This window comes from Trachypithecus francoisi, unplaced genomic scaffold (genome assembly GCF_009764315.1).
Source record: "Trachypithecus francoisi isolate TF-2019V2 unplaced genomic scaffold, Tfra_2.0 Lachesis_group4, whole genome shotgun sequence".
Lineage (NCBI taxonomy): Eukaryota > Metazoa > Chordata > Mammalia > Primates > Cercopithecidae > Trachypithecus > Trachypithecus francoisi.
The window spans coordinates 79,309,648-79,334,247 of NW_022681469.1; the positions used below are offsets into that span (position 1 = coordinate 79,309,648).

Below are 24,600 nucleotides of genomic sequence, written 5' to 3' on the forward strand. Positions count from 1 at the left end.
TTCAGGGCTGCTTCTGAGGGCAGGTAACAGATGGGTGGCAAACTGCAGGTAGCCAGAGCTCAGGCTAGTGTGTTGTCAGGATTTGTTCTCTCCCTGCTATTTTCTTCCTTTCCAGCTGGAGCCAAAGTCACAGCTCACCCAGGATGGCAGCTTCTATTGGCAAGATAAAAATACACCTCAGTTTAACTGCTGAGGCCCATGCATGGCCAACTCGATCATTAAGGGCAAAGAGAGAGGACCAAGAACAAAATGACTGTTACGTCCCTGTGGTGGGAAAGGGGGCCAGAGGAACCTCCAGCTTGTCTATACGTGTTGACTGTGGGCTGTTAGTGCTCACGGGAAGTTTCAAGCACTTTGGTGCCCTCTGCATCAGCATGAATCTTAGGATGAGCACGACTTTTCTGACTTGTTTTGTTCATCCACTCCTTTGAGAATTTATGGAAGCTCTAGACCATTTCATCAAGTTAAACATTCACACAGGTGCATTTTCACAAAAACTTACATATCTCAGAGGATGTATAGAACCATTGAGGCTAGGGAGTCCATAAATCCCTGGACCAGAATAGATTTTATTGTAGTAAGTCAGAAAGAGTTTATAACACAGCCATCAGAAATAGCAGTGAATTTCTGGAAGAGAATAGAAGCAAGGGTGTTGACCTATCAAATGCTGTGTATGTCCTAGGAATGCCTTCTTTTTGTGCCGTGGACAGAAGATAGGGGAGGAAACCCTCAGTGCAGAACAGATCCTTGGGGTGCCACAGTTCAGGGCCAGATATATCAGCAAGAATATACCTATACCAAAATGAATAAAGAGTTCCCTGTGAAGTAGTTGGGGAAGGAAGCCCCAACGGGCTGATACATAACCCAGCCTGGGCTGATAAGGCATTCCTAAAATTAGTTGCCTCCTCACTGGCTGGCAGAGGGGGGCCTGGGTATAAGACCCTGTCTTAGTCTGTTCTCACATTGCTATAAGGAAATACCCAACACTGGGTAATTTATAAAGAAAAGAGGTTTAATTAACTCACAGATCCTCACGGTTGGGGAGGCCTCTGGAAACTTACAATCATGGCAAAAGGCGCCCCTTTACAAGGCAGCAGGAGAGAGAATGAGAGTCAGCAGGGGAAATGCCAGATGCTTATAAAACCCTCAGATCTCATGAGAACTCACTCACTATTGTGAGAACAGCATGGGGGGAACCACACCATGATTCAATTACCTCTTACCAGGTCCCTCCCACAACATGTGGAGATTATGGGGATTAGAACTCAAGATGAGATTTGGGTGGGGATACATCCAAACCATATCAGACCCTATCTGGTTTCAGAGGTTTCCTGAACACTTCCAGTCAGCTCTCTACTGGGGCAAATCATGAACAAGTTGCCCCCACTAATAATGAGGCCAGTAGTTACCCAACACTGAGATGCTGTCAGCGGCTGCATCCCAGCAATAGAAGAAAGGACATCCAGTGGTCTGGATGTTCTACTGAAATGCTCCAAGAGTGACAGGCAATAGGAGCAGGGTGGGGGATGGGGAGGAAGACATTGATAGAGAGAGCTTGAGGGGCTCCAGCATTTGATTGAGTTTAATCACGTTGTCAAGGAGAATTCCCGCTGGTTCAATGACTGTGGCTAAATGCTTGAGAACTCTAGAGCAAGCACTGGGGCATGTTGAGAACAGCAGGGCCCTCAGATCAGTTTACTACCAATTATCTGAGGATAGGACATAGATGTTTATTTTGTACTAAGTCCAAAGATTCTGTTTGCAGAGGAGAATACAAAGAGGTGCAACTGATCAAAGAAACTTACAAAAACAGTAGAAGTGGAGCCATGCTCTGTCCTCATGGGGCAGTCCTTACAAGGACTCAGCACCCTGGGCTGCTTGCATGGTCCACCCACTCTAGCTGCACACCCCTCTGCTGTGTGTCTTTTCTGTGCCCCTCTGCCCTGCTCCCTCAGAGTTTCCGATTGCTCAAGACTCCTATTGCTCTATAGTAACTGTGCATTGCTTTTGCTTGTATTGGTATCTCTTGCTTTTATAATTGACAAACTGTTTCATATTATCACCAGCTAAGAATCAAAGAAGAGTGAATATGATAAACTCTGAGTCTTCTCTGGGTGAAAAGTTACTCTGCAAGGCCTACCACATTGACTTCCTGAGCTAGTCAGCTGAATGCAGGAGGTCCTGTGCCTCAGAGCATGACTTCCTAGCCCAACACGGTTTCTCCTGGCAAAATGGGAGCCAAGACTGCTTAGAAGCGGGGGATATGGGAGTGACAGTCATCTTGAATTTTGGTCTTTTCGATACATTTACTTGGAATGTTTCCAATCTCCTGTAAGACAACTGCCACTATTACAAGACCTTTGTCTACTAAAAGCAAAACTGCACACAAAGAAAACCCTACTGTAAAGCATGTTTTATTTCCTCTGAACAAACTAGACTTTATTGTTGCAAAGTTTGCAACCCATTTTAAAGACCAACAAGCTTTTTAAGAGATAATAGTGCTCAAGAAATAGTCCACCTATCTGATCCCACTTCCCAGGCCCTTGCAATTAGGCAGGGCCTTGTGACTGGTTCTGGGTACTAGAGGGAAGGGAAGTGTGCCCTTTCTAGGATGAAGCATAAAACAGCCAATGCGTGACTCTCAGCTCAGCTTTTCCTTGTGGTTGTGATGGAGAGATTCCTGTGTTTTATGTGATCAGTTGTAGGTCAATGATGCCTTCGTCAGCTTGAGCACCTGAGGATTTGTGGGGCAGAGCCCACTGAGCTACGTTGGAAATAGAGCACAAAAGGGAAAGAAAGCAAACTTCCTTGTTTTAAATCACTGGGATGTTGTGGTGATTTTGCGAAAGCATAACCTGACCTGTCCTGACTTTACACAAGGGGATGCTGGCAGATCCCTGCAGGAGGACACTAGTGTGAGTAGCAGTCTCTTCCTTGGAGCTGGAGGCCAATGAAACTCCCTAATCTACAACTCAGGCTGAGTCTCTCAGCTTCAGGTAATGTCTCAGAGGTTCCTCTTCTCCGTACTGCTGGCATCTCTCTGTGGAGGATCCAGAATGTAATCTCTTCTTTCTTTTTTTAGCATCATACTTATTGAGGCACAATTTACATACAGTACAATTCCCTCTTTTTAATGTACACCTCTGTGGGTTTTAACAAATGCATACAGTCATGGAACCACCAACACAATCAATCTATAAAGAGTTCCGTTATCCGCTGCCCTCCAAAAATCTCTTGTGTCCCTTTGGAATGAACTCTTCCTCTAAATTCAGCCCTGGGCAACCACTGATCTGATATCTGGAGACCAGTCTTGCTCTGTCGCCCAGGCTGGAGTGCAGTGGCATTATCGCGGCTCACAGCAAGCTCCGCCTCCCGGGTTCACGCCACTCTCCTGCCTCAGCCTCCTGAGTAGCTGGGACTACAGGCGTCTGCCACCTCGCCCGGCTGGTTTTTTGTACTTTTAGTAGAGACAGGGTTTCACTGTGTTAGCCAGGATGGTCTCGATCTCCTGACCTCATCATCCACCCGTCTCGGCCTCCTTAAGTGCTGGGATTACAGGCGTGAGCCACCGCGCCTGGCCGGCATTTTTTTTTTTTTTTTTAAATCAGCCTTTTAGAATACTTTGAGACAGAGAAGTTGCAAAGATACCACAAAGTTCCCATATGCCCTTTACCCTGCTTCCCATGTTGTTCACATTACATAGCTTGTCAAAATTAAGAAATTAACATTTCTACAATACTATTATACTATATCTACGACTATACTATACTATACTAAATAAAGCATAGACTTTATTTGGATTTCACCAGTTTTTCCAATGATGTCCTTTTTCTGTTTTGGGATCCAATCCAGGGTCCCCCAACTTAGCATTAAGTTGCCATGGCTCTTTAGTTTCCTCCCATCTGTGGTTTCTCAGTATTTTCTTGTTTTTAATGACCTGGACACTTTTGACAGATACTTCTCAGGTCTTTTGTGGAATGCCTTTCAATTTGGGTTTGTTTGATATGTTCTGACACCAAGCTTGGGGTTATGAATTTGGGGAGCGAATAACACAGAGGCTAAGTGCCCATCCCACTGCATCATGGCAGGGGGTACATGATATTGCTGCAGATTATCATGGTGGTATATCAATATTCATATTTGCCAATATTTGATATTCCATTGTATGCACATACCACAGTTTTTTTTTGATCTTTGAAGGACATTTGGGTGCTCTCAGTTTTGGGAGATTATGAATAAAGTTGATACACACATTCACATACAGGTTTTTGTGTGGACATCCCTTTTTTTTTTTTTTTCTTATTATTGTATTTATTTGCTGGGGCTGTAACAAAGTGCCACAGACTGAGTGGCTTGACCAATAGAAATCTATTTTCTCACAGTTCAGGAAGCAAGAAGTGGGAGATCAAGGTTTTAATAGTGTTAACTTCTTCTAATGGCTTTTTATTTGATTTGTAAATGGCTGTCTTCTCCCTTTGTCTTCACCTGGTCTTCTCTGTGCATGTTTGTGTCCTAATCTTTTCTTACACCAGTCATATTGCATTACGCCATTCTTTTTTTTTTTTTTTTCTCTTCAATATTAGCAGTATTAGTTGCATTTCTTTAAATTTTTTTTTATTATACTTTAAGTTCTAGGGTACATGTGCATAACATGCAGGTTTGTTACATATGTATACTTGTGCCATGTTGGTGTGCTGCACCCATCAACTTGCCAGCACCCATCAACTCGTCATTTACATCAGGTATAACTCCCAGTGCAATCCCTCCCCCCTCCCCCCTCCCCATAATAGGCCCCAGTGTGTGATGTTCCCCTTCCCGAGTCCAAATGATCTCATTGTTCAGTTCCCACCTATGAGTGAGAACATGCAGTGTTTGGTTTTCCGTTCTTGTGATAGTTTGCTGAGAATGATGGTTTCCAGCTGCATCCATGTCCCTACAAAGGACACAAACTCATCCTTTTTTATGGCTGCATAGTATTCCATGGTGTATATGTGCCACATTTTCTTAATCCAGTCTGTCACTGATGGACATTTGGGTTGATTCCAAGTCTTTGCTATTGTAAATAGTGCCGCAATGAATGTACGTGTGCATGTGTCTTTATAGCAGCATGATTTATAATCCTTTGGGTATATACCCAGTAATGGGATGGCTGGGTCATATGGTACTTCTAGTTCTAGATCCTTGAGGAATCACCATACTGTTTTCCATAATGGTTGAACTAGTTTACAATCCCACCAACAGTGTAAAAGTGTTCCTATTTTTCCACATCCTCTCCAGCACCTGTTGTTTCCTGACTTTTGAATGATTGCCATTCTAAGTGGTGTGAGATGGTATCTCATTGTGGTTTTGATTTGCATTTCTCTGATGGCCAGTGATGATGAGCATTTTTTCATGTGTCTGTTGGCTGTATGCATGTCTTCTTTTGCGAAATGTCTGTTCATACCCCTTGCCCACTTTTTGATGGGATTGTTTTTTTCTCGTAAATTTGTTTGAGTTCTTTGTAGGTTCTGGATATTAGCCCTTTGTCAGATAAGTGAATTGCAAAAATTTTCTCCCATTCTGTAGGTTGCCTGTTCACTCTGATGGTAGTTTCTTTAGCTGTGCAGAAGCTCTTTAGTTTAATTAGATCCCATTTGTCAATTTTGACTTTTGTTGCCATTGCTTTTGGTGTTTTAGACATGAAGTCCTTGCCCATGCCTATGTCCTGAATGGTATTACCTAGGTTTTCTTCTGGGGTTTTTTATGGTATTAGGTCTAACATTTAAGTCTCTAATCCATCTTGAATTAATTTTTGTATAAGGAGTAAGGAAAGGATCCAGTTTCAGCTTTCTACTTATGGCTAGCCAATTTTCCCAGCACCATTTATTAAACAGGGAATCTTTTCCTCATTTCTTGTTTTTGTCAGGTTTGTCAAAGATCAGATGGCTGTAGATGTGTGGTATTATTTCTGAGGGCTCTGTTCTGTTCCATTGGTCTACATCTCTGTTTCGGTACCAGTACTATGCTGTTTTGGTTACTGTAGCCTTACAGTATAGTTTGAAGTCAGGTAGCATGATGACTCCAGCTTTGTTCTTTTGACTTAAGATTGTCTTGGCAATGTGGGCTCTTTTTTGGTTACATATGAACTTTAAGCACTTTTTTCCAATTCTGTGAAGAAAGTCATTGGTAGCTTGATGGGGATGGCATTGAATCTATAAATTACCTTGAGCAGTATGGCCATTTTCACAATATTGATTCTTCCTATCCATGAGCTTGGTATGTTCTTCCATTTGTTTGTGACCTCTTTTATTTCACTGAGCAGTGGTTTGTAGTTCTCCTTGAAGAGGTCCTTTACATCCCTTGTAAGTTGGATCCCTAGGTATTTTATTCTCTTTGAAGCAATTGTGAATGGAAGTTCATTCATGATTTGGCTCTCTGTCTGTTACTGGTGTATAGACATCCCTTTTTTTTCTGTTCCTTCAGGATGAATTCCTAGGTGTGGGATCACTGGGTTGTATGGTAAACATGTGTTTCACTTTCTGTGACACTGCCAAACTGTTTCCCCAAGTGCCTTCCATGTGACATTCCCGTCAACAATGCATGAGAGTTTTAATTGCTCTGCATTCTAATTTCTGTTCATCAGTGTTCTAATTCGTGATTTGTTCTCAAGATACCTTTAAGAGTGGTGAATTTTGTTATGTGTCCCTTTTGTCTGTGGATGCAAGAATCCACTTAATATCTCCTAGTCTTACCACAGAATTTTTTCCAGCTTTATGGAAAAATCAGGGACAACTTATTCAATAGGCTTTCTAGTCCTGTCCTCCTCCCTCCATTCCCATATTTATGAATGAGGTAATAAATGATGGGAAGAGAAAAGAGAACCTGGCGTGTCTCATGCAAGGTAATTCTTTTTTTTTTTTTTTTAGGTGGAGTCTTACTCTTGTTGCCTAGGCTAGAGTGCAATGGTGTAGTCTCAGCTCACTACAACCTCTGCCTCCCGGGCTCAAGCGATTATCCTGCCTCAGCCTCCCAAGTAGCTGGGATTACAGGTACCTGCCACCACACCCAGTTACTTTTTTTTGTATTTTCAGTAGTGACAGGGTTTCACCATGTTGGGCAGCTGGTCTCAAACTCCTGACCTCAGGTGATCCACTCACCTCAGCCTCCTGAAGTGCTGGGATTACAGGAGTGAGCCACCATGTCCAGCCACATTTTAAAAATTAGTTAAAATTTTAATTTTAAAAAATTGACAAATAGTTGTATATATTCATGGGGTACATAGTATCGTTTCTATCCATATAATGTATAGTGACCACATCAGGGTAATTAGCATATCCATCGCCTCAAACATGTATCATGTCTTTGTGTTGGGAACATTCACTATCCTCCCTGTAGCTATTTTGAAGTACACATTATTGTTAACCACAGTCAGCCTACAGTGCTATAGAATACCAGAACTTATTCTATCTAGCTATAATTTTGTGCCCTTTAACAAATATCTCCCTTCTCTCTTCCAACATTTTACCGAGAGTGAACTTTGGTGGCACATTTCTCCATACTTGAGTGTTGCTGTTTGCAAGTACAATACTAAAGTCTTTGGGGACATCAACTCAATCCTTGTAATGACTCCAAGTGGCAGGGGATGTTACTATTCCTATTTTATGGATGATAAAACAAGCTGGAGAGGGTATATGACTTATAGCAGGCAGAGCCCAGGCTTGACCACAGCTTTGTCTGGTTTCAGAGCAAACTTAACAACTGTCCTAAATGTCTCTCCTGGATGCTATCCCCAAAGGGTGTGCTTAGTAACTAACTTCTGAAAAAATAAAAATAAAAGTGGTCATGAAGGACAGGAGTTTTGCCTGTTTTTGCATTTGAATTGTTTTCTACAACTTTTAATTCTTAACAAAAACTTAAGAAGCATTGGCCTGGGAGTCAGTCCTGGAAAACCAAGACTAGTAACCACAGGAATGTGATGACTAGTCTTGGGTTTCCTTAACTTTAAACTTAGTTCTTGACATCCCTTTGGTCTCCTCAGTTTCTTTGCATGGATATGAGCAGGTTGGAAGCAAAAAGCTCTAGGACTCCTTTTGTGATCCCATGAAGTCAGCGGGAAGGTCAGTATTCTCAATGGGCCACTAAGAGCTCCAAGCTTCCAGCCCCAGTGCCTGCTGGGGAGTGGCCTCATGGCACAGGTGGGAGGCGCCTAATAGGGGGGTTTTTTGGAAACCACTGCAGTTATTTAACAACCCTGTTTCATAGCCCTCTGGAAAGACGGGAAAAGCATTTCCTGAAAGTCTTCCACTGGAAACTAGAGTGATTGTCTTGTATTTTCCTGTCTAGCATCCATTTTTTTCTTTCTCTAATAACAGCATCCCAATTCTGCCTTAAGGAACTTTCTCTATTCTTGGTCCTTGAGGGTAAGACTCCAGCTCATGAAAAAAGCTGGGCACGCAGCCCATTTCCCACCATGCCTACTATGGTTTGAATATATACCCCAAAGTTCATGCGTTGGAAACTTGCCATTGCAACAGTATTAAGAGATGAGGCTTTAAAGAGGTGATTACTCCAAAAAGGGGAATCTCCACCCCTTTCCCAGAAAACTCATGAATAATCCACCCCTTGTTTAGCATATAATCAAGAAATAACTAAGTATACTCAGTCAAGCAGCCCATGCCGCTACTCTGCCTATGGAGTAGCCATTCCTTATTCCTTTACTTTTTAATGTATTTATTTATGTATTTATTTTTTGAGACAGAGTTTCACTCTTTCACCCAGGCTGGAGTGCAATGGAGCAATCATGGCTCACTGCAACCTCCGCCTCTCAAGATTCAAGCAATTTTCCTGCTTTAGCCTCCCAAGTACTGGTATTACAGGCGCCCCACCATGCCCAGTTAATTTTTTTTAGTAGAGACGGGGTTTCACCATGTTGGCCAGGCTGGTCTCAAACTCCTGACCTCAGGTGATATGCCACCTCAGCCTCCCAAAGTGCTGGGATTACAGGCGTGAGCCACTGCACCTGGCCTCCTTTATTAATAAACTTGCTTTCACTTTACTCTATGGACTCGCCCCAAATTCTTTCTTGTGCATGAGGTCCAAGAGCCCTCTCTTGGGGTCTGGATCAGGACCCCTGTCTGGTAGTAATAGCACCATGCATAAGCCCTGCCTACAGGCCCACCGACGCCTTGGGCCACCCAGGGCTGCCAACTCTGAGTAGATCACATCTTTTTAGGAAAAACCACTGACAAAAAGTGATGGTTTGTCCTAAGTTGGTGCATTTCTAATTCTGAAGCTGACGGGTGCTTTTCTCACTTTCCCAGAGCTCAAAAATCAATTTGACATTTCTAAAATTACATTTTGAAGGAAATGAATCTATAACGTACACCAAGAGCCCATGACAGCTGGGGAAAGAAGGAAAAAGAATTGTCCCTGCCTCCCTCCCTTAAATTTTTATATTCTTTAAATTTTGGCTTGCGGACAGGGAAGGGAGCCTGGTGGACCACCCCACCTGGATTGGCAGGAAAGCTTTCCAGGAAAAGGTGCTCTCTGAATCTCCCCAAAGGGTTCAGTGCAACTGTGATTCAGACCAGGCTCCCATCATGAAATGAAAATGAGGCACAAGTGGGAGTGTACAGGAAGAGAGTATGGTACCTTTGTCTTCTTCATGCCAGGGCCAGTCCTTGGGTGGCTGAGGAGGGTCTGGGAGGTGGGTCTTGGAGGAAGCCCTTTGGCACGGCAGGCACGCAGGCCACTTAAAAGAGAATCAGGCAGCAGCTGCTGCTTCTTAAACTGAAAAGGTGGTCCACGGGCTTTGCGTGAGTCCGGATCAAAACACGCGTATCAAAAGGGATCAAGAGGCTGGCCAAGCAGATTGCAGATAGAAAAGGGAATTGAATTTTTCATTTTTTTTAAGGTTAAGAAAATTTGGGGAGAAAATGCCTCCATGTGCAATTCTTTCCTTTTCTTTGTAGTGAAGCCTGTCCAGCTACTACAATCCTCTCCCCTCCGCCTACAGAGCAACTTTTAATGCCACCTGTTAGTATTTAAAGTAATCCATTTGATATAGATGAACCCCACCTGTGTTGCTGTCCCACCCTTTTCCCCACCAAGCTTTCTGGGCCTCCAGCCTGGACGGAGCGAGTCAGGACCTCCTCCCTCATCTTCTTACTGTGGTTGCAGGGTTTTCACAGCTGCAAATGTGAACCAGGATGAAACTAGGACTGAGTCCACATTCCACACAGGGCAGCTTGACTCCTGCAATCATTAATCCATTGCTGACAAAGTGACTGCAGGGTGCTGACTGCTGGGGAGACAGAGATTTGGAGAAACAGGGAGACTGTTCTTTGGGGTCACAGCACATAGTGGTAGAGGCATATGCATAAAGCACAGTCCTTGTGAGTCTAGGGCAAGCACCATCCTAGTGTTCCTGGACAAGATGGGAGAGAGGCAGGAAGGGAGGGCAAGAACTGACGAAGTGTCAGGGAAAAGTGAGGGCTGGTTCCTCACAGGAGACCTGGGGGGTGCACTTGGAGAGGTCCTTGTGGAGCACGTCGGCTCTGGGTATGCTCGGGAAGGGTAGGTGGGGTTGTGATGGCATCCCAGGAGATGTGCACAGCAAACGCACAGGCCCAGGGTGGGGAGCAGAGGCTGGGGGTACAGCAAGGCCTCCTGTGTGAGTGCGGGAAGGCTTATAAGGTGAAGTCCTGGTGCTGAACTCTTCATATCCTCAAAGCCCACCAATGCCAGGTTGAGGAATCTGCTAAATGAGATTCTAACAAAGGAGACCCCTGGATAGCTTATGGTAGGCCTGGATGTGAGCAGCGTTCCGTGAGCTCCCTAACATGCCCCATGTCACCTGCAGTGCACTTTCCTGTGCAGAGAAAGAACACCTCAGCAGTCCCCCATCTCCAGTCCTCCAAGGTGTCTTGTAGGGACAGAGGTGATTGCTGTGGCCAGGCCGTTCCATGAGCCGTTCCTGTGTGTGTGTATTTCAGGAAGTAGCCCCAAGAAGCCCTTTCAGAGCTGGGCACTGAAGCTGCAGGAGTCCAGGAGAGACCTCCTGGCCCAACCAGGCATGTGGAACCATCTCCTGGGGCAGTCTTGGAGTCCACTCCTACTTTGGGCCTCTAGTTCATTGAAAGGGGTATACATGGGCTTCCACAGATGTGTGTGGGCCCTCAGCAGGTCACCTGTGACATGCGTGGCAGGGAGAGCTGCCAGCTCTGGGGTCTCTAATAGTGGTAGAGTATCCGAGCTGCCCAAATGTAAAAGTGTGGCTCCCACCCATCTGATCCTTCAAGCCCCGTGTCGTCCTGCTTGCTGCTGCCTTACCTGGGTGGTGCACGGGGTCAAATTAATAGCTTCAAGGCTGCAGTTGGGACCCATCCTTCTCCTCTGTCCCACTCCAGTCCCCACACCCACACCCAGAGCACTTTCCTCAGCACATCACTGAGTCCCCACAACAGATTCCATAAACTTGACTTTGCATGTCAAATATCTTTTGTTTAATTAAAAAAAAAAAACAATGTCACAAGAGGCTTCAGAAATACATGCTTTTGAATTCCAGCCACGAAGAGGACAAAAGGAGACAGTGGTATCTGCAAATATGGCTGCTTTCCATAGAAAGGTTTGTGCCTTGGAGAGAAGCCCAGCTCCTCTACCTGTGTGAGAACACGTGGCCCACCAGGCACCTGCTGTGGGGACAGTGTCTTTGGTTGGCCAGAGCTTCATCCAGAGCTCACTGGAAGGTGGCTTGGCAGGAAGGAATCTTCCTACAGCCCTCCTCCAAGTGGGACAGAGTATGGGGGCAGAGAAGGAGGCATCTAAGCTTTGCTAGTCTCCTGCTGCCTCTGAGGCTTCAGGACACGTCATTCAAACCTACCATCAAAGTAGGCTTCTGATTTCAACTTGGATCTCATGGTAGCCCAGTGACACCGCAGCAGCCATGATGGGATGTAGGCAGGAGAGCGGCGGCCTGGAAACCGCTTCTAGACAATCCTGTATTGTTTAGATCCACATAGAGATACACGAAAACCCTTTAAACCAAATAAGAGTAAATAATTATACCAATATAAACAGGGTCGTTGACCCTTTCATTTTATTAAAATGGCACGTAATTATTAAAACAGCATACTGATCACTTTATACTTCTGCTACCGCCGGGGGAGCTGCTGGGGGCAGCATGTGAGTGCCCTCCCGAAGAGTACAGATTCATGCATTGAGCAATTCGTGTTCTTTATCAGTTTTCCCAACAGCATCAGGATTTGAGAGTGGGTCGAGGTCAGCGAAGAGGCTGAACCAGGCAGTCAGGTCTGAGGCAGCCTTAGCAGGTTCTGGGGAGAGAAGAGGAAACATGAGCAAGCCCACCTTCCAAATGGCCGCCTCTGCCATGCAGGATGCAGGCAGGTCCAGGTCATTTTAAAATGCAAGATGTTCAATCAGACAAATCCCTTTGCACTCTGTCTCTGGCAACGGTTAGGGAATTCCAACTCCCGTTGCTGGTTGGCCGGTTGGTTAACATTTCCATACCATGCCCTGAAGCTCTGTGAATAACAAGCTCTTGTGTTAACAAACTCCCACCTGCACCCCAACCCTACTAATGGCCATCGCCCATGAAAAGCTGCTCAAACCCTCAGGCCCTGCCACTTCACCACAACCAGGAAATAGCATAGTTATTTCAGAAATCAGACTGAATGGCTGAGAAAGCAAGGGGCTTTCCACTGCCTGCTGGAGGAATCTTTTCAAATCTGCTGGGTCAGGAGAAAGATTATGGCCACTCTTTTTACTCGTCAAAGCAGCAGGCCCAAAAGGGTTTGGCGTTCAGGCCTGGCTTCTCCTCTTCTCTCAGGGTCATTGCCTTCTTCAATCCTTTCCTGTCAAAAGGAGGGCCCTGACATGCCTTCCCTTCTCCCAGGGGGTCAATTCCCCTCACTCTTCAGCCTCATTGGAATATTCCCTTCTGCTCTTCCACCTAAACACCTGCCGTAACTTCCTGAATACCATGATTATACAGCCAAATTATTTTCCAGATGAGGAGAACATTCTCAAAAGAGTGCTTCATGCAAGTTATTTCTAAATAAGATGAAGGCTTTGTTTAAAAGATATAAATCATTCCATATGAGAATCTAAGTTCAGTGGCTTGGACGACCTGTGCCTTTTTTCTTCTCCAACAGGTGGGAGTGTCAGAAACACGAAGAAAATGTCTCTGATGGGTGATCCTTCTAGCTGAGAGCAGCTAGGAATGTGCTTGCCATCTGGCTGAAAAGAGTCTCAGAAAGTATTGGTAGGACAAGTTGCTAAAAATGGTTAGTGAGGGGAAAGAAGCAATGGGATTATATCAATATAAACAGGGTCTTTGATCCTTTCATCAAAATGGCACTGAAATGCTAAGATAGGGTACTGACCACTTTATACTTCTGATTCCCCTCCCTTTCTCTTTTTGTAAAAAAAAAAAGTCTTGTAGATATCAATGTATCTACATGTAAAAATCAGTGTATCTATGATAGTGAGAAAACTATATCAAGACTAGTTGGTAATATTACTATGTAACATTGAATTCCATGTGCAATTAGCCCTGGAATCACCTGGTTTATCTTGATATGATTATCTGAAACAAGAGAGCTCACTATAGCTTAGTTGGAGGGGGAGTGGGCAGGGTACTGCCTAAAAAAAGGGAGTCACTCATCTTGCTTTAGTCGTGAAGGAGGTGGCCCAAGGAAACTGTATGGGGCATGACTGATTTCACTGGATTAGCCTATCTCTATTCTTGCTAGAGGATATTAAAATATCTTAAAGATGACTCCAGTGAAAATATGCTACACGCTTGTTGCCCCTTCCTTTTAACCTCCTCAAGGGTCTTAGGAGGTCCTCTGAGTGTTATCATGGCCTTGCTGTGAGGAGCCAGTGATTGTGCTTTGGGACAATCATCACATTCCCCAGGCAGCCACTGTTGGAGACAAAGCAGGTGCAACTTATTTGCATGACACTTAAAAGAACATCATGGGAACACTTTTTGATAATAATGGAATAGACACTTCCTTTAACTTCCTGTGGCCAACAAGAGAAAGTCAGTGATGACCAAAGAAACAGAGCTAGAGCTGCAAACACAGATGATATCTTCAGTTGAGCAGAGGCTCCCTTGGGGGACCTGTCCCAAAAGAGAACAGATCTCATGAACTTGAAACGACCTCTTTTGACAACTACGAAACCTGGCCCTTTCTGAGGAGCACAAATTAAATGCCCTATTTGGTGACGGCAATAGTATTTTTGGCTACAAATAGCAAACCTCAGAGGCCTTTCATACCTTGGTGTTTCCAACCAAACTTAGGGACTACCCAACCACATGTAGATATTTGACTCGTTCACATTAGGTACAATTTGATAAAGGGAATTATGAATGAGGACATTAAGCCAGAAAAAGAAGTCAGAATGTAATTTCTGGGATTATGCAAAATTCTCCATCTCACAGCCCTGCTTTGAGCCCTAGAAGTTCAAATGGAAATCAGCAAAGTAGTACAGAAAACGGGTTAGGCCACTGGAAAGGAAGGCAGCTGTCATTTCACAGAGATAAAATGCTGTTTTTGGCCGGGCGCGGTGGCTCAAGCCTGTAATCCCAGCACTTTGGGAGGCCGAGACGGGCGGATCACGAGGTCAGGAGATCGAGACCATCCTGGCTAACACGGTGAAACCCCGTCTCTACTAAAAAAATACAAAAAAATTAGCCGGGCGAGATGGCGGGCGCCTGTAGTCCCAGCTACTCGGGAGGCTGAGGCGAGAGAATGGCGTAAACCCGGAGGCGGAGCTTGCAGTGAGCTGAGATCCGCCACTGCACTCCAGCCTGGGCGACAGAGCGAGACTCCGTCTCAAAAAAAAAAAAAAAAAAAAAAAAAAAAATGCTGTTTTTACCTTTCACTGCAGGGCTGTTGTCATTTGGACTGCTTGTCTTTGGTACTGGCCATGGAGTAAGAGGAGGATTGACATTGTTCTCTGACCAGCCTAATATTCAAAACCAGAGCATGCCACATCTAGAGAAGAAGTCACATGGACCCACCAGTTGATGGCCATGTTCATGGTTCTCAATCATGGTGGCCTCCGAATAAAAATAAGACATTTCTCCCATGTTTCTCATACTGGAATACATTTGAGGAGACAGGAGATATGCATCATCAAACCCAATCCAAAAATATGAAAAATGAAGGAAAAGGTTAGACTCTGAAAAGGAAACAACAATTGCTATGGATAAGGCATCTTAGCTTTTTAGCTTTATTTATGCCCATTTTTCTTCTCAAGCACAATCATTTCATGATCATACCAAAGATTATCAGTGGTGCTCTAACGAAAGCAGGTGCTTTGTTTTTCTGTTACAAATGGGGAAAAGCTTAAAAAAGAGAACACCATTAAATGAAGGCAATAGGACTAGTAACTGCACATTTTCTCAACTTTCAATATGATCCAGTCCTTTTATTTTCTACACAGCTAATATAAATTGGGAGATTTAATTAATACAGATAAGTAAATGACAGTCCAGTCCAAATATATGTGGGGGAAAGAAATCCCTCTTTAACTTTATGCCTCCCCCTTACAATGGTATTTGGCTTGTGATATGGTTAGGCTTTGTGTCCCCACCCAAATCTCACCTTGAATTGTAATCCCATGATCCCCATAATCCCCACTTGTCAAGGGAGTGACCAGGTGGAGGTAACTGAATCATAGGGATGGTTTCCCCCATGCTGTTCTCCTGATAGTGAGTTCTCGCGAGATCTGATGCTTTTAAAAGGAGCTCTCCCCCATTTGCTCCACATTTCTCCTTCCTGCCTCCTTGTGAAGAACATGCCTTGCTTCCCCTTCACCTTTGCCATGATTGTAAGTTTCCTGAGGTCTCCCCAGTCATGCTGAACTGTGAGTCAATTAAACCTCTTTCCTTTATAAATTATCCAGTTTTGGGCAGTTCTTTATATTAATAGCAGTGTGAAAATGGACTAATACACCTTGTATAACCCAACCACATGTTCTATAATGCCCCTTGTGCCCTGCCTGCCCCAGAATGGTTAAGAGGCATTCAGCACTCCTGTTTTAGGGACAGCAAACCTAGTTCCACACAGCATTTACTATCTGTCCTGGAGGTTTTGGCATGACTCATATTTAATGCAGAACTTTACCATAAGCTTCTTTGCACCTCTGCTTTCATTCTATATATGCAAGTCTTATCTTCTCAATGAGACAAGGAATTTTTTGTTTTTCAGTTTGCTCCAAAATAATTAACACAGCACAGGTAGATGTTTGCTGATTAAGTGGATTGTCGATTCTCACTATAAAATGTAGACCATCAGGATGCATCACTGTTGGGATCATTATGCTTAAAACTGTTATCCTTTTATTGGGATACTCTGGTCACAGCGTTTTTTAAGGAAAAGATTTGTATCTGATAAAGCCTTCAAGAGAGATCATGTTTGAAAGGGAGAGTTCAGATGGGGCAGTAAAACCAATGTCCAGAGCAAGAATGCCACTCCGTATATGGCATAAAAAGTATAGGATTTAATGCCACTCGTTCACTCTGCTATTCTAAGCTTCAGACTTTCCAGTGGACTTCATTATAGAATTATACTCCATTTCTTAGTTTATATTTTCATCTCATCTCCTAGAGTCCCGAGCCCCTGGAAGCCAGGGACAATGTATTATTCACCTTTATATCCTTTAGTGCACTGAATGCTACACAATGGGTGTTCAAATATACGACTATTACATTAATATAAACAGAGTACTCTTTTAAACCGTGAGAAGTACACTTCTAAAGTATTACTTTAAGAGATGGCAAAGCAGTACCTGGCACATATTCAGTATTATAATAATATGCACTGGTTGAAGTATTTCAGTCTAGGCAAATGGCACAAACCTCACAAACTTATTTATTAAGACTAACTTAATCAAACAGGTGGCCTGTGACCTATTTATTGAATCTAGAACAATGAAAAAATATGAAGAGTTCTAAAAGGCATTGTTATTCATTGGAAAGGTATTTAAACAAATACATAACAGAATTCACAAACAATCAAAAGCACTAGACTTGGAGGGAGCTATCTGGGACCGCAGAAACATTCTAACACTGGACTGTGGTGAAGGCTGCACAATATAAAGTTACCAGAAATCCTTGAGCTGTGCTCTTACAATGGGTTAATTTTTGGCATATAAATTATACTGCAATAAAACATTTTTTAAAAATGACCAGTATTTGGTGTAATCCAGGAATAACATAACCTCCCTGGTTCCTAGAAAACTGGCCCCTGACCATTTTCCTTCTAGACCCAAATCACATAAAACAGTGGTAAATGTGGAAAGTTACAGTTGTGGTTGCTGTGTGTGCCAAATAATGCCGATCATACTGAATCTAACTGGTAACTGTCACCCCTTCCCGCAATCCTTCTCTAACACTAAGTGTACCCAAGACCCACCTGTCCTCCAGAGCCCATGCCACCTTTCCCCTAACCCCTGCAGCTTGCCCTCAGTCTCTCAGAGCCATGGTTCTCACAATGTGTGTCCTCAACAGAGGCATGGGCATCACCTATGTGCTGGTTAGAAATTCAAGTTCATGAGCCATTGCTGACCTACTGAATCAGAATCCCTGCGGGTAGAGCCCAGGAAATGATTTTAGCAAACACTCAGTGATTGTTATGTAAGTAAAAGTTCGGGAAGCACTTCCTTATCTGGTCGCTGAGGCTGCCTAAGTCACCATTTCGATTAGAATCACAGGATGCCTTTCGGGCCAGTGTGAGGACTAGGAGAGAGGTTCTCCTAAGAATCTGAGGGGCCCACTTCAGGACTCCACACCCCCAGGCAGCTGACTCCAAATCTTGCAGCTTTACGCTCTTCAATCCTATTGTCCTCTGACAGAGTTCCTGGAGGGCCCACACTTCCAGAGAGAACTTGAACTGACTCAGAAAAGCCAGGTGACAAGTAGAGAAGTCAACCCCTCCCTGATCTCTGTATGCTATGTGCCACAGTGGGAACTCAAACAAGGTAATTCTTCCCATTTCAAAAATATGCATGACACTCAGCTGCAGAGAACACTGGAAAAAAGAGGCAGACTCGCAGCATTATAATTTTCAAAGTATGACATGAACACATTCCTAAAAGGAGGCAGAAATCAATTTATATGTCAGAATGGAGCTCACTTCCCATCATGTAATGTGCGTGTTCTTGAAAAGCTATAAATAAGTGAAACATCTATGTATCAAGTCATGCTTTAAAAGAACCCAGAGCCCGGGTGTGGTGGCTCACGTCTGTAATCCCAGCACTTTGGGAAGCCAAAGCAGGCAGATCATTTGAGGTCAGGAGTTCAAGACTAGCCCAGCCAATATGGTGAAACCCTGTCTCTACTAAAAATACAAAAATTAGCCGGGTGTGGTGGCGGGCACCTGTAATCCCAGCTACTCGGGAGGCTGAGGCAGTGGAATCACTTGAACCCGGGAGGCAGAGGTTGCAGTGAGCTGAGATCGCGCCACTGTGTTCCAGCCTGGGTGACAGAGTGAGAGTGCATCTCAAAGATAAAAAAATAAATAAGAGAACTCAGGAATACAAATTATATTTTCAAACATGTGATTTAAAAGATAATAATGGCAGATTCCTTTATAGACAAAACAGATATCTTCTACTTGAATTCCTTTGTAAGTATGGATTTTTAAATACTGTTCACCTGAAACACTCAGGAACCATACAGTGAACACCTAGAATCCATGGATTTGGGGGCTTCTCTGCAGCAGAGGATGTGAAGATCATAAAGCCTGAAGACATCCCCTCTTTGGGAGCTAAGATGATGGGAAGAGTACACCTCAGAATGTTCACAAACACACACAGGACATCATTACTCCCTTTCCCCATGGTGTGAAGCAGAAACGACAGCCAGTCTGCCAAGTCACATTCTTTTCTCAGAACAGTTATTAAGCATCAGTCTAACAATTCGACTACATGAGCATGAAGAGATAAAATAGTATGTCTATGACACCAACTATTTATGGAAAAAAAAGCAAATACTAAGCTCAGCTACAGTTTCAACCTCATTCATATCACTTTGGAAATTATTTAGGAGAAGGGTGCAATGAGGGTAATTACAGATTGAATGCCAAGCCAGATTTCAAATGTCTTGGCTTCTGTCAGGAAAAAATGCTATTTAAAGAGAACTTAGTGTTGCTAATATTCCCATAATTGCCATCAACTGTTCTCTAGCTGGTGTGAGTTGGCTGAGGCATTTTCAACATGAAGGTGTGGCTAGAAAGATGTCAGCCCATCTCAGAGTAGTTCTGTCAGGAGAGGGGTGGTGAAAAGTGAGCGACCAGGGCAGTGAGTTCTGTGAACAAAATGACTACCCTAGCTTTCAGGATCCTTTGATATGTCAAATGTGCTACCCATTTGTAGGAAACATATAAAATGTTCTTAGAGCAACGCTGCCCCCCATACTCACATAAAGGAAAACCTAAATCAGCCAGGCATAAGGTTGGCCAGCTAGAGCAGCAAGTGAAGCCAAAGGACACCGCCCAGAGCTGCGCTTTGCCGTGGGTGTCATTTACCAGCTGGGAGAGCCGAAGCCCTGGGCTGGGCAGGGATCACAGGCTGGAGAGCTCTGCTTGGGGCTGCCTGTGAAGGGGAGAGTGGGAACACCACAACCACGTGGCCAAGCACCACCCTGACACCCACAGTTACCCCTCAGGCCTAGTTTCCATACCTGCAAGGGGGAGATAAAATGTCCTGCCTCATTTGGGGGTTGCTTGGATAAAATGGGATCTTGTAGATGAAACCAGGTAGGAGAGAGGCTAGAGAGCAGGCCCTCAGTAAACCTAAGCTGAATCTGGGAGTTTGTAAGCTAAGTAGATGGCAGGACTAACCCCTGAGGGCATAATCTTCAAGGGTTCCCATTTTAGGACTGGTTTCTTTTCATCTAGTGTCATTTGTCAGTTGTCCTCTCCCCCACTTCTTGCCTGATATCCATCCATCCATCCAGCCATCCATCCAGCCAGCCAGCGAGTCAGCCAGCCAGCCAGCAAGTACTTTTGTACATTTACTGTATTCCAGGCACTGAGCTGTGTTCTGGAAATATGATGGTGAGCAACACAAATATGGGCCCTGTTCCCATGACGACCTCGAGCGAGAGACAGAAAATGGAATCAGAATGAGATCCTGTCATTTGCAACAACATGGATAGAACTGGAAGACATTATGTTAAGTGAACTAAGCCAGGCACAGAAAGACAAACTTTACATGTTCTTACTCATTTGTGGGAGCTAAAAATTAAAACAATTCAATTCACAGAAATAGAAAGTAGAATGACGGTTACCAGAGGCTGGAAAGGGTGGTCGGGGTGGGGGTAGTAGGGATGGTTAGCAGGTACAAAAATCTAGGTACATAGAATAAATGTGATCTAGCATTTGATAGCATGACAGGGTGACTGCAGTCAACAATAATTTATAGCACATTTAAAAATAGCCCAAGGAGTATAATTGAAATTATAATTGAAATGTGTGTAACACAAATAAATGAGAAATGCTTGAGGTGATGAACACCCCATTTACCCTGATGTGATTATTACACATTGCATGCCTGTATCAAAATATCTCACATACCCCATAAATACATACATCTACTATTCCCACAGAAATTAAAAGTTAAAATAAAGTGAATCAATTTTACAATAAGGTAAGGGGAGAGGAATGATTAAGTACAGGTTGTCATGGACATGGGGAGCAGAAACACCCTGACTGCTCAGGCGGGGGGACTCAAGGAAGGCTCCTCAGTGAGATGACATGGGAGCTGAGATGCTGAAGGATGAGAAGTTAGCCAGGTAAGACAAGCAGCATGCTGCAGAGGTGAGTGGCATGCTCTAAGGAGAAGGGAGAGCATGTGCCAAGACCCCATGGTGGGGACAGACGGGTGCACTGAAGCTTGATATGGCTGGAGTCAGGCGTACTGATAGCACACGCGGTTCTCCAGGGAAGCAATGCCACAAAGACAGCTAAGCAAAGATGTGGGAGGTGTGCACAGTGAGGAGACAGCCATGTCCTAAAGGACCTTATCAGCCATGCTGAGGAGTTTAGACCTTATTCAAATGGTGGAACAAATGCAACAACTAAGCAGGTCACAAGGCCTTTCTGGGGCTCCTTGATTCCCTGATCTATAAAACGGGTATGGAGTAGATCAAAGTTCTTTCTGTGGACTAAATTCTGCAGAGCTCCAAGGCCTGCAAATGCTCCTCAGCAGGCATAGGAAGGGCTGCACTTTGGTGGAACTCAGTTCCATTGCCTTGTGCTAAGAGTGCCTGCTCTGCATTCAAACAAAAAATACACCCCATGGTCTTTTCCCTCACATGATTCTGAGCACTGGGAATGTCAGTTACCTGGAGCCAGGCTAAGCCAGGAATGGCAGGAGCTGAGCACTGTTTGATGAAAGGTAAAATGGAGATAACCCGAAGCCTGACATGATATTAGCCTTAAATGGAAATCCACCCAGATGGCAACGGCATCTCAGAATTCGGTAAAACAAAAGAATATCGTGAAGGAACACAAGGCTGTATGTTTTTGGGAATTTGGAACAAGATTCCTAACCTTGGTTTGCAGAGTCCTAAATTAAAAGATGTCCTGATGCATTTATTTTGAGCTGCTGTAATCTTTCTAGTATCAGTGTCTACTTCTAAATTTTGGAAATGGGTAGAGAATTGAGAACATCAACTCTAAGGCCTCTCAGCATCGCCTGACTCCAGCTCAGGTGGCCTCTCTGGCTGGCTCTCCTCCTACTCACACAAAGAGGCCTCAGGAAGGCACAATTTTCTCATCACTGCATGACACAGGAACCCCCACCCCCTATCATGCTGATAACTTCAGTCACTCTTAGAAATCCCACCTAAAATTCACTTCATCTTCTCATTTTCAGCACAACTTGATTCCACATGCATTCCTTTGTTTCGGACTCTTAGAGCTTAAAGTAGGAGGAAAAGAAGATGTCAGTGTTCTCCAAATCCCCCTTTCTCTCCATTTCCCCAGGGGACTGGGGACAGAACAAGGAGACAGGTCAAAGAAGAGAGGTAGAGAGGTAGAAAAGCAGGGGAGAGTCCAGGGAGACGACAGAGGAGGAAACTGAAGAGATGAAGTAGGAAGAAGAGGGGAAATGTAGATTGTGAGATGGGTTAAGGGAGCTGGGGAGGTGGCCCAGAGCTTGCAGTTCAGTCCTGGTGCCTGTCCCTGAGGACTCGGTGCCCTAGTCTCTCACAGACAGCCAGGACAACCTGAGACTCAGCAGGGTTGTGCCAGAGTGAATGTGGCTGTTGGCACACAGGAACATGATTTCCTAGGACAATCTCAATTTCAAATATTCTATTCTGGAACATCATTCAATTTTGTGTGGACTTAGCCTCTGTCTCCCACACCCATTCCTCCTTTATGGCTCCCCAAATGTCTCCATCCCTGTGTGCGACCAGGATGCCCAGGCCAGGGTGTCATTACAAATTCTGCCCCTCTGACGGCTTCCAAAGAGATGCCTGAAGAGCCCCACTGGGAAATCCCTTTTGCTATCAGAGACTGTACTGAGAGGCCAGAGAAGGGAATGGTAAAAGGCATGGATTCTGGAGTCAGGCTGCCTGGGCTCAAAATCTGGCCTGCCCATTAACAGGAGTGTGATCTGGGGCACATCACTTAACTACTGTTCCTCAGTTTCCCAGGCAATAAAATGGGAATAGTAGCTGGCTGGGAGGGGTGCGGTGAGGATTAAAGTTCATCCATGTGAAAAGCACACAGGACAGTTCTTGGCACACAGCACGTGCCACACCGAGTGCTGGCTGTTATTTTACCATCTACAAATTGTAGATTCACTGAATCACACAATTTTAGACCTCAGCATCTCTGCAGTGGGAACTAACCGAGGGGTAAGAAGATAACACAGGGATAAGAAGCTAAGTCCATGACCTCATTTTACAGATAAGAGGTAAAGGCCCAGAGAACTGAAGGGGCCTGACCACCAACTTCAGAGTGAGGAGGGGCGGGGGGGATTGCAAGATAAAACCGAGGCTCTGAACTCCTCCCCAGTGTTTCACTGAGCCAGGATGCCAAATAGTCTTTTTATTTTTTTGATACAGGGTCTCACTGTGTTGCCCAGGCCAGAGTGCAGTGGCGTGATCACAGCTCACTGCAACCTCCACCTTCCAGGCTCAAGCAATCCTCTCACTGCAGCCCCCCAAGTAGCTAGGACTACAGGCATGCACCAGCATGCTCAGTTACTTAAAAAGAAATTTTTTTATTTTTTATTTTTTGTAGAGATGGCGACTCACTATATTGCCCAGGCTGGTCTCAAACTTCTGGCCTCAAGCAATCCTCCTGCCTCAGCCTTCCAAAGTGCTAGGATTACAGGTGTGCGCCACAGTACTCGGCCAACCCAATGAGATTTTCTACTCTGTGTTTAGTTTGACTACTTAGTCATTTAAGTGGTTTATTGAAATAGGTCTTTGAGATTATCTGGTTGATCAGGGGAAGCAGTTTCAATATAGGGTGGCCAATGTTTAATAATAATTAGTAAACTATTATATATAACTATTCATGTGTATAGATTTTTTTTTTTTTTAATAGAGTCTCCTTCTATTGCCCAGGCTGGAGTGCAGTGGTGTGATCTCTGCTCACTCTGCTTCTCGGGTTCAGGTGATTCTCCCGCCTCAGCCTCCTGAGTAGCTGGGACTACAGGTGCGTGCCACCACTCCCAGCTAATTTTTGTATTTTCAGTAGAGACAGGGTTTCACCAGGTTGGCCAGGATGGTCTAGACCTCTTGACCTCGTGATCCGCCCACTTTGGCCTCCCAAAGTGCTGGAATTTCAGGCGTGAGCCACCATGCCCAGCCATGTACAGGTAGATTTTCTAGGCCATGGATGCAGTGAAAAAAAAATCTCAAGTTAACATTCATCCTTTCCTCTTTTTTAAGGGGACTGAGGGTCCTGATAGAAACCTAGAAGGCAAAATTTGATAATAGGATCAGTTATGGAAGCATAATGTCCATCCTTCATTTGTAACAAACACGTGTTGAAGGATCAAGGATCCCTGAAATGGGAGCAGCTGCTGGGAATCTGTACGTGTGGCAGAAGCTGAATGGGCTGCTTATTTCAACCACCTAGGTTTGGCTTTTTTCCCTCTATCATTTAAATTCTGTAGGTATTCAATTGGCAGCTGTTTGCATGCAAAGGAAATAGTACAGTAGTTACAAGTTAACTCAGTTTTTTTTTTTTTTTTTTTTTAGAGACAGAGTCTCGCTCACTCTGTCACCCAGACTGGAGTGTAGTGGCATGATCTCAGCTCACTGCAACCTCTGCCTCCTAGGTTCAAATGATTCTCCTGCCTCAGCCTCCTGAGTAGCTGGACCTACAGGTGCACACCACCATACCCAGCTAATTTTTGTATTTTTAGTAGAGACAGGATTTCACCATGTTGGCCTGGCTGGTCTCAAACTCCTGACCTCAAGCTATCTGCCCACCTCGGCCTCCTAAAGTGCTGGGATTACAGGCGTGAGCCACCATGCCTGGGTGGTAACTCCTTTAACACTGACCTTAATAGAATCCCAGCAGAGGAAATAAAACTTTTAGCGGACAGAATGACCCTTTTAAA

At 44.4% G+C, this 24,600-nt stretch overlaps 1 protein-coding gene across 13 annotated transcripts in view; it reads right to left on the reverse strand.

The window, feature by feature from the left end:
- Window positions 1-11,460: 11,460 nt before the first annotated feature.
- Window positions 11,461-24,600, reverse strand: part of ICA1 (islet cell autoantigen 1) — a 165,477-nt gene continuing 152,337 nt past the window's right edge. For all 13 annotated transcript variants that reach the window (XM_033192514.1, XM_033192505.1, XM_033192508.1 and 10 more), the window contains exon 14: window positions 11,461-12,311. In XM_033192514.1, coding sequence (XP_033048405.1) covers window positions 12,190-12,311 — 122 coding nt within the window. In that variant the 3' untranslated portion in view covers window positions 11,461-12,189. The remainder of the gene's footprint in view (window positions 12,312-24,600) is intronic.